This window comes from Acanthochromis polyacanthus, chromosome 19 (assembly GCF_021347895.1).
Source record: "Acanthochromis polyacanthus isolate Apoly-LR-REF ecotype Palm Island chromosome 19, KAUST_Apoly_ChrSc, whole genome shotgun sequence".
Lineage (NCBI taxonomy): Eukaryota > Metazoa > Chordata > Actinopteri > Pomacentridae > Acanthochromis > Acanthochromis polyacanthus.
Genome location: NC_067131.1, coordinates 12,594,671 through 12,605,886, shown reverse-complemented (window position 1 = coordinate 12,605,886; position 11,216 = coordinate 12,594,671). Strand labels below are relative to the sequence as shown.

Below are 11,216 nucleotides of genomic sequence, written 5' to 3'. Positions count from 1 at the left end.
CAGACTTGTTACAGTCAGTCGTTTATCATCATGAACGTCTGCTCAGCTGCTCGATGGATGTTTGTTGCTTGGTCATAAAAATGAAGATGCTCCTGACCTTTGACCTTTAAGCTCAGTGATTGCATTTTTAAAGAACGCTGCACTAACTTGCTTGGTATGAGGCACAAAAGGCATGAAGGCTTCATAAAATGGGTCAATCACTTGAAATTGGTCGTGAAGAAATTTCACAGCCATAAACAGACTGATTCTGAGCAAAATATAACATGGAGCATAGTTGTTGAGCAGCATGCTGTGTTTTCATACTGCAGAGAATGTTTTATAGTGATATTATTCATTGTAGGTAAAGCAAAATATTCACTATGGATTTTTTTCCCCCCATAATTTTGATGGTTTGATACAGATTTTAAAACCTGCTGCACTACTCATGTCGACCTCCGATACAAATAACTTTACATTAGTCATTAAATCTGCAAATGTTCTGATTATAGCTTTGATATATACATATATATACATTTTACATATAGGTTTAGGATCAAGCCAGCTTTTAATTCTTGTGGATCTATAGAAAAAACAGAAAATAGTGTTTAACTGTGAGCTTTAGACATGCTGGTAGGCAGGTTTTGTTCCTATCAAGTGAGCTTTGCATTCACTCTCATGTTGTTCTGCAGGTCAAACTGACCCATTTCAAAGATTGAAAATGCTGAAGAAAAAAAATTCACAGTGAAACTTCTCATATCCACATTTTTGGGAAATCTTAGAACATTTTTTGTGGAAACAAAGAACTGTTAAAAATGTTTCTTTAAGAACATTCACAAATAAAGCTGATTGATTGACTGAATTTTATATGAATGTTCTTAAAGAAAATATTAGACGTTTTACTGATATTTATGTAATCGTTAAGATATTTTTAGGATTTTTTTGGAAGGTTTTTATTCATGTTTTTGAAAATATTACAAGAATTTTCTTGCCAAATGTTGGAGATTTTTTTTAAATAAAACTTTCAAGGGAAACTTTGAAAGAATTACTGGAATTTTCTTCCTGAAGGTTTTGCAAATTTTCAGAATTTGGGGGATTTTTTTGCTGAATTTTTGGATTTTTTTTCAGACGAGTAAACAATATTTTTTGGTGCCTGTAAATGAGGACAGCAGGAGGGTTAAGCTGACTAGCTTAAGCCAAGCTAACTAGCAAGAAAGCAATTTTACGGCTGGATCAGTAACTTTTATCACCAAGCACACCAAGTTAAGTCATTGAATCTTTTTTTTTCCTGCTGAAATATCAGAGTTCTTCAGGGATTACTTGTTCAGCTGTTGACCTGTGGACAGGTCTTTTCAAACCAAAAGTTTCACAACTTCCTATTCAGCCTGTCCTCAAACAAAAAACGACCACATAGGTCGTCTGTACACGCCCGTATTACGACCAAGTGTTATGTTTTGACGTTAAGCGACCTCTAGCGGGTGAGTAACTATCGACACTCCGTTGTCGCAGGTGAAACGTCACCATGAACAAACTTTTATCTAACACTATCCCTATCCCTATCCCTATCCCTAACCCTAACCCTAACCCTCACCCTAAACCCGTGTTGCGAAAGTGAAGAAAAAGCCATTTCGCGAGGGAAAAGCCGTTTCGGGAATTAAATCCCGTAATGCGTTCCTTTTCCCCGTAGGGGTGCTAACGTAAATACGCTCTCATGTGTCGTATTCCGGTGCACGTTACATACGACCGATGTGGTCGTATGAATTTGAGGATTTCTTGTCCTATTTCTGGACAGCCCTGAGGGAGATCTGTTACCTCGTACTCACTTCATCCCTGAAGTGATTTATAGAATAAATAAGCATGTTGTTCTTAGACCATGCTGGGGCTCAGCCATAAAACTGACCATAACATGTTGTAAATTAGTCAAGTTAAATGCACAAAATCAACACCTTCGTATGTTCCCACACCTACATTTGAATTAATTACTGCTTTCTTCTGCTGTTCTTTCCTTATTTAGAACTGTTTATATAGACACTTGGATCTATTTTTCATACATCTTTGCCACAATCCTGATATTTAAGTTGTATTTATTGAATGGCAGCTGAATGTTTAGACTTTAAATGCTGCAAATTTTCAGCAGCCATCAGATCCATCATTTCAATGTAAAGCACATAAGTTTTCATCTCGATGTTAAAACATTTATACACAGATTATAAGTGCTGTTGCTCTACGGAGTTGACTGGAGCCTCGAAGCTTTTCTTCACTCTTTTCAACACACAGCCAAAACTCAACCGGTCACCTAAACTCAGTGTGGCTGATCCTTTTCACCACCACATGTCACTTCAGCACACATGGTTCCCTTCACACATCCAGCATTCCTGGCTAACGACTCACTGGAGGTTAGCAGCAGTTACCCGGGCAATGTGTTTTCCATTTGAACCACGGTTTCACTTAGAAACTGATACCGGGTACTGGCACTGTCTCACAACCTGCTGATGCCATTTCTGATCTGAATAAGCAGAAGCAGACGCCGGTTAAAGGCGGTTACATCAAGTTTAATTGGATTGAAGATGTAGAGGAGAAGGTCTTGGGTGGTTTGTATTTTGTGCATGTAATATTTGACATTTTTAATGTCATTTTTTACTAATACACATAGAAACAAGTAGAGTTTTAAATATACATTCAATTCCATTTTAGTGTGTAGTATATTACTCCATGCCTAATATACTTTTTTTTTTAAAAATACGCAAATAAGCATAGTGTATACAGCATTTATATAATGTACTTAGAAAATATAAATTCTGCTGCAGAAAGGTATTACAATTTGAAATATTAGACTAATGCTAATGCAGCTATTCACACAAGTAAACATTACGTATATTGTGCAAACGACTCTCAAGTGTCCCTTTAATGCAATGTTTTGTTATGTTCTTTAAAATCTGTAGACACTGATTTGAGTTTTTCTAGCACATATGTAAATTCTAACAAAAACAAAACTATTTTGACTGTAAGCTAATCCATCTGAATATTTTCACACTTGTAACACGACCACTGAGTTAAGTCCACAGTGACATAAAACTGAAAGCAGTGGGAGCCAGCATGCAGGCGCATGCTATTTCACGCATCATTATTGGCCTGTATCACTCACCAAAATAAGTTTCATTGTGTTGACAGCCTGATGGTATCTGTTGTGATAGTACTGTGTTACTGTTTCTACACTGACCACACGCAATGCGCCATAATTCATCCCGTCAGTTTGATGAAACTGAAGAGGAACTGGTCCATCCTGCCCCACTTTTGCTCCCTTTTCAGTCCCCCTCTTTCCCCTTTTCTCAACTCACTGTGCTGAAACTGTTGAAGCCTCCAGTAATCAGTCTGTCTCATTTGGCTACAGTTACATGTCAGAAGGACTTCAGAGACTCTTGAGGGAAAATTCCCAGACTTTCTCAATCCTGAGGCAAAATACAGGAAAAAAAATTCCAACCATGCTGTGACTGAGCATATGGAGCTCTAAATATTGACAGTGAAATGAGTCAATAAATTGTAAATGATTTAAGAAATTGATCCAAATTGAACAGAATATTATGAAATGTGATTGTATCATTCCAATTGTCTTGATAATAGTCTTACTGGAATCTGTTGTGCTGTGTTGTACTCACAAAGTTTACATTCCATAAATTGTTTCTTTGTGTCATATGAAAGTAAATTTGAATCTGCCAACTACACACTACTGCTGCAAATAAACACAACATCCAGATAAGTAAGTAGCCTGGTTCTACTTGAGATTAGGAATCTTTGGGCTAGCTGGAAATTCCATGTATAATTTTGTCGACCTCTTAATAATAACGTAAATTAGTCATGTAATTTGTTCAGGTATATAATATTGCAGGGTCCTAATCTTTATATTTACAGCGGTGGAAATTTTTTTTCAGACACCCCATGCGTTTGTAAAATATTGCATTAAGTCTTCTTAGGTCTTCAAGTGCAGTTTCTTTGAGTACAGTCACACCCAAATACTAAACAAATTCTTAAAAGCCATTAAAACTTAAAATAGACTGGTTCCATAAAAATATATAAGATAATTTTGAGTATTGGGTCATTTTGGTACCAGTGATCCATGAATGAAGGTCGTGGTATTGATTAAAAGACACAGTTTTTGTTGTCATGCATCATGTCTATATAAAACCAGCACAAGTGGAAGTTCTTTTGAGACAAAAATGGCTTAAAAAAAAGGAACCTAATGCAGGAAATGCATCTGAAGATACAGATTCTCAGCCAGGAAGGGTACAGCTGCTGCCAGATAGCCAGGAAGTGCAGATACAGACCTTCAGCAGTTGGATACACTCTGCAGAAACACAGACGAACCAACAACTTGGAAGACAAACCAAGATCTGGGCATCCAAGGGTTTCTTCAGCAAGAAATGATCGCGCCCTGATCTGTATGTGCAGGAATGACATCAGAGGAGGTTCAGCAGCAGTGGTCAAACCAAACTGATGTCCAGTGTTCCACCCACACTGTACGTGGCCGACTTTTAGATCATGGCTGAAGGTCCTACAAGGGTGTCCAGAAGCCCCTGATCAATGAGAGATGGAGGACAGCCCAGCGTTGTTGGGCCCAAGCACACAAGAACTGGACAGCCTGGAACTGGAAGAAGATTCTGTGTTCAGATGAGTCTAGTTTCCAGCTTTAGATTCTTCCTGCTAATGTGAGGGTACACAGAAGACCAGGTGAAGCATTATATCCAGCATGTACAGAACCTACTGTCAAGCATGGTGGAGGCAGTATCATGGTTCAGGGATGCATGAGTGCTGCTGGTGTTGGTCATCTCATTGTCAGTGATGCACATTGAACTCTGCCAAGTATTGTGCCATTCTCTAAACCTACATGCTCCATTCTGCACATGCACTGTTCCATCAAGGTCAAAACTGGATGTTTCAACAAGATAATGCCCCTTAAACACAGCCAGGACCAGGAGAACTTGGCTGCAGGTGCTCAGTATCCAGGTGTTAGAGTGGCCGGTTCAATCCCCGGATGTGAAACCCACTGAAAAGCTGTGGTGGATTATCAGAAGGTCTGTTTCAAAGCGTAAACCAAGACTTTAGAATAATTAAAAGCAGTAATTCAAGAAGAATGGGACAAGATTATCCCTCAACTGTTTGACAGGCTCGTGGGGATTAGAGCTCTACTTTGTGCTAATGGCAGGAATACTAAATATTATTTTGATAATGTGATGCTTTATTTATTTTTTGTTCAGTTTTGAACACATTCTCTCTTATTTGTTGACTTTGATACCGACAATGTTGAGAACTGACATATTGAAACTGTCAAGAACTTAGTTTTGTTATCTTTTCCTCTAAACAATAAACAAAAACAAAAATATCACACAAATATTTTATGACAATATTAGAGATTGTGTAAAATGTTGAAGGGGATGTCCGAAAACATTTTCTACCACTGTAATTTAGTCAGGTAAATTTGTAGTTTATTTAACATTGTAAAGTCTTTGGCGCTAAGTGTTCGGTGTCTCTCTTCTGTTCTTCTTGCCTCCCTCCTCCTCTCCCCTCTCTGTTCTGTAGGTTTGTCCTCCCTCTGGCTGGTTGGTTCCTCACCTGTGCTGCATTCAGCTGTCAAGCTCACCTGATCCTGATCCACTGATCACCCTCCATACTATACAGGCTGCAGCCCTCCAGTCACCGTTCGCCAGACTGTCAGAAAACCATGCTCGGTAGTGTATTGGCTGATTCTCCCTCGAGTTGCTTGTTTGAGTTTTTGTTCTTGCCTCCAACTGCTCCTTTTGTGGCCAGGATCACCTGTGCTCAGTGGTTCTCTGTTCTACTCTTCTGGAAAAATGATTTCAGGGCTCAAATGCTTTTTACTATATGCTCAGTTACATGTTTCTACTTTCTAGTATTTATTGAGCACCCTGTGTTTCTGTCCTCATATGTATGTTTGTTTGTGTGTTGTTGGATCAATAGAGAGGATACCTGGATTTAAGAGCTTTATTATTCATTTTACTGCTTGTCTGCTGTAGGAATTTAGCAAATTCACATTAAGTATAGAACAGTATATGTATTAGTATACAAGGAACATTCAGTGTTTCTCACATCTGTACACTTCCGTCCTGGTTCGCTGTCATTCGTGTTACTGTGAGCTACGTTACCAGGGCTTCTCCTTAAAACACACCCTCCAAACACATTCTTTTACCTCCCACCCCTGACCTAGTTTGCACTTTGTCTCTCAAGTGCAATATCACCATGTGTTCACCTTCAATTGGGTTCACTGTACAAGCAATTCAATGTCTGTTACTCTCTAAAGAAATACTGTCCAAAGAAAAAAAGCCTCCATGTTCAGCTGACAGGAGGACAGATTCTAAAGATGTTTATGGCCCCATGGTGCAATGAACTGAGGGCTTTCAGGGAAGGTCTTTCTACAGTGATGGAGATTATTGAACACAACCATTGAAACCAAAATAATTATCTGGGGCATCATAGAACTCAAGTAAGCATGAGGCTCTACAGTGTGTCGAGTTTCCTGTAACACAAAGTAGCACAACATGATTTTGTGTGAATATTCAGATCATCAGGTCCAAGGCACAGAGCTTTAACTCACAGGTAAGCAACTGAAAATAATGCTGGTGCAATTTTTTCTGGTAAGGCAACCTGCAATATGTTCCCGTAGGAAGTCTGTTGAAGTATGAAGTAAGTTATGGACACATATGTGTGATGTACGTAGTATGTATACTAACTGATATGACTATTTACTGCTAAAAGTAATGTTCAAATGTACAAATTTAACAGGGTGGTTTAGTCTGACATTTTGGGAAATATGCTTATTTTAAGATGAGATAATCAGGAATATTCTCCTATTATTCCAGCTATAGAGGTACAGCCAGCAGCCACTTAGTTTAACTTAGTATATAATAAGGAAAAAGCAGCCGATCTGGTAAAAAATAAAAAATAAAAAAATCTGTAGGCAACGGCAGAAATATGGCCCTTTTAAACATAATGCAGTTTGTGCTCGTCACTATGTTCAGCAAAATAGGTGGAGTTTTCACAATTTCTTCCAAGACCACGAAATCAATAAATAATTCTGAATGGAAATTAAACCTCCTTATCTCATTAAAAAACTTTAATAGGTCTGTAAAGCTGTTGAAAAGGAACAAATAAACCGAGGCCCTGTGTTACACATATTGCCAAACTGCAACAAGCTGACTATTAAAACCAATGACTGTATATAAAGAGGTTAAAATGCAGCTGATATGCCTACTTGGAAAGAAACCTGTTTCCTGAGGTCTCATTGCAAATACAAAGTTGTGTGGTAGAATTCAGGGAATTTGGAAACATCAGCTTTTCCTACATTTTGCCTTCCATGCGTGGCTGGATGCCTTGTTTCCTTGTTTCTTCGTGTGACAAATATTTGCAGTCAAAAGTTAACCTAATCTGAACTTTTAGCTGCTCATTGCAGCTGAATGCAGCAACAAACCGTTGTTGCATCGTACAAGCCAATTAAAAATATGGGCTTCAGAGTGCAGTGGTGCCATTGTGTCACATTCTATCTGAGAGGGCCTCTAGTCTGGTACATAAGGGGCTAGCTGTTTCTAGACTTAGCTGCAGTAACATCACTCTTTGAATCCAATTCTCAGCTAGAAAACATATAAAAGTATTTCCCAAAATGTCAAACTTTGTTGACCTGAAATATAAGCACTGAAATCACAATGTAATGTTATATTCCTGACTGAAATAGATGGCTTTCCTAAACAGAAAACTGGAGCCTTTCCATACCCGATGAATCTTCGACATTTAAATTTTCATTCATCATCCTGATGGTGAACAATCTGCGACCCTCTTCCCTTCGCCCTTCTTTCCTCGACAGTACTGATCATGTACCAAAGGCCTGTTCACATAGATACTGTCCAGTGACGCCTTCTAGGCATTGACTAAAACAAAAGAAAAAAGACTATTTATTTACAAGTTAAAAATAAAGCAAGAAATAAAAAAGATATTCTTACAAATCGGCTAAAAACAAAAAAAAGTACAACATCAGCAGACACCTGAAATAGTTCCCAGGCACTTGTGATGCAAAAAGACACATAATTACAATCTAAAACAAAAACAGAACTACAATACCATTTACAGTTGTTATTTGGGAATTAAAATACAAACAACCCTTATAGAGCAGTAAGAATACCTTCATTTAAAGTAACACTACAGCATGACGCTCAATACGCTAGTGGTTAGTGGCAATCTGTACTATAGAGCAACAGCTGACGTTGGTGATATAGATGAAGTTTAACATTGTAAACTGCTTTCTCCTTCAAATATGTTCCCATTTACAGTGAAGAAAACAGAACGAGTAGGTCCTGTGGGTCCTTAGCTGTCAGCACAATCGCATCAACACATTTACACTGTTGAATATGCTTTGAGACACCAGGTAGCAACACAATGTAAGAAGCACAGGCTGCCATGAGGAGAGGAATACATGCTTAGACTTAAACAAGCCGATTAATGCAAATGCAGATTACTGGGTTTCACCTTTACATTGAAGTAATCCAAAACTCTTCCGGTTCCCTTGTTTGAATTCATCCCACATCCTTTCGCCTTATGTCTCTACTGACTGGCCTTTTTATTCAGAGGTCATTGTTCCAAACAAAGAAGAAACACAACACCACTCCCCCCCCCCCCCCCCCCGCCTCTCTCTCTGGACCAGTTTCTCTCTCTTATTCATCTGTTTGAAAGATTGTCAGCCGCAAGAATCACTGCTTTGGATAAACACAGTGGCTTTTGAGCAACTACAGATTGTTCGGTTAGTCATAGATGGTGCAATAATAAGTGTAATATTCGTGTTGTAACACAATCATTCAAGATACCCTGAGAAACTAAGCAAAAGAAGATTAAAAACCCTGGATTTTTGTTTAGCATCCTGATTGTTTACTAAAGTTTGCATGTTTCTTACTTGAAAGTGTGTGCGCTGGCTGACAATGAGTTGCCAGTTTCTGCATGCTGTTTACCGTCTAGGTAGCATTTCACCATCTGCAGCACACACTGCAAATCATACAGTTTTAGACATAAGTAGACACAGAGTAACGCTATATTGGCTAGTAATATCGACAATGAACAGTATATGGTCCCCTCATGAGAGTGCTCTGTATTGTACATGGCAGGATGTGAAGTTTTCTGTGTCCTCTACAATGAATAAGAATGTAAATGCATACACGTGTGTGTGTGTCTGTTTGAATAGTACAGTACATGCATGCACGGCTACATACTGTATAGTGTGTTTGTATATGTGTGTCTGTATTAGGTGTGTGCACTTGTCTCCCTATGTACATATAGTATACATGGTTGTCACTGGGTAACTTAAGTTCCACCTCCTTCCCTTTTCTGGGTCAGTATGAAGTGAGTCTGTGTGCGAGCTTCTGTGTTATGCAGATAGACCCGAGCACATAGACTGGAGTCATGTTGTCCCACAGACCATCTAGTTGGCAAAGTCCAGCCAACAGTTCTTATAGCACTTGTTGGAGAAAGGAAGCAGAAATCACTTAAGACGAAGCAGAAGTCCAGACAACGTCAACGTGCGCTGCTGCTCCACGTCTTAAATCTAATACAAATGTTTCAATAGCTGGACGTGGCCTTTGTTACATTTGAAATGCGTCCAACCATCCTTCTTCAGGCTGTCATAGTCTGACGTATGCAGGTGTCATCCAGCAGCAGTGAGAGACAGAAGCCGTTTGTCATCTCGAATTCAAAAAGTCTAACGTGGCATGCGAATAATCTCAGGTATGGCCTGAAAACATTCCTCTTTGGTAGCGTAGTTTTGAACACATTTAGAAGTACAACACGGGCTTGAGAAGGCAATAAGTAAGGGCCACGCCGGCATATGCATGTCTAAGATTGTAGATATCGATGATAAAGATGCAGAGGATGAAGGTGGAGGAATGAAAGAGAGAGCCAGGTATCCACGACCACTTCAAACTGCTGCTCTGAGGTTAATTAGATCAGAAGGTGGTCAGCTGAATGTCAAATAGTGTGGAAAGGCAGGTAGGTATCCCAGCTCCAAATGGAATGATTATCGTCATGTTTGCTTCTTTGTGTGGATTTTAAATGTCAGAATGAACGTTTGCAAGGCTATCCTGATGGTTAAGTGAAGGGTTTAGGTTTACCTTGCATTGGTTTGATTGTGTATATTGATATTTTTTCAGTGTTTTTCTGATTTCCTGTCTTCTCCCTTGATTTAAATGTGATTCGTTGGATTTTGTTGCTGTGACTCGTGGCTTCATGAGGCTTCAAGTGAGTCTAGAATATTCTAAGGTTTAAGTTTCAGGTGGTAAAATTTGGCTCACAGTTAAAATCACACCACAGAGGTGGCGGTCGGCTTCACGGCAGTCGGACTGAGCGCCAGACTCTGTGCGATGTCTTCACGGTTGATCTTACGAAGTGCCGTGCACAGTGTGTCGATGCTGGCGCAGTCCTTGCTTGCCCAGTCGGACAGCAGAGCACGAACGGGATGCTCCTCCTGCCGGAAGGTGGCGATCCGCTCCTCTTCGTATCCGAGTAAACCAGCCAGGTTGCACCAGTCGCTGTCGTGCATGTTGCAGTTTTCTCCCTCGTTGCCCCTGAACAGCAGCTTCTCCACTTTCTCTCTGGTGTGGAGAGGAAGCAGCAAGCAGGGCTCTTCGTCCATGGTGACAACTGCAGATGAAACAAAAAAAATCAAACAAATTCGTGTCATTCCATTTATAGTATATTTGGCTTGATGTGATGTTGAACACAACAAATTTTAACTCCAGTAGCAACTGACTATTTACAAACACACCGGTGAAAAGTTCTTCTTTATCATCTTCTTCTGAAGTGACATGCATTGATGATAAAGTTAGATTTATTTTTAGATTTTTTTTTTTGAGATTATTAATATATTTTTTTATTTTACTGTCCACTATCAATTTAACCCATGGCTCTTACAAACAACAGCCCCATCTAGTATCTATTTAGTAACGCATAATTTAAATCTAACTCTGTTGACAGAAGAACAAACTTTGATCCTACCACTATACTAAAAAATCCACAGGTCAGTTACTTCGTCACTTGTAAAAATACTGGAAAATGGATTAAGTGCTCAATTAAAATCCAAATGTCATTTTATGCAGATGATACAGTTTTGTATTTGGTACTTTCCTTGAGGTCTTTGGTAATATCAAACTTACAGCCCAATGTACAGGTCTTATAATGATTTAAAACTGATATTA

At 39.1% G+C, this 11,216-nt stretch overlaps 1 protein-coding gene across 1 annotated transcript in view; it reads right to left on the bottom strand.

The window, feature by feature from the left end:
- Positions 1-5,959: 5,959 nt before the first annotated feature.
- The window catches only part of ngfrb (nerve growth factor receptor b), a 43,447-nt gene continuing 38,190 nt past the window's right edge, over positions 5,960-11,216 (bottom strand). Inside the window, exon 6 of the mRNA XM_022200438.2 lies at positions 5,960-10,662. Coding sequence (XP_022056130.1) covers positions 10,322-10,662 — 341 coding nt within the window. The 3' untranslated portion in view covers positions 5,960-10,321. The remainder of the gene's footprint in view (positions 10,663-11,216) is intronic.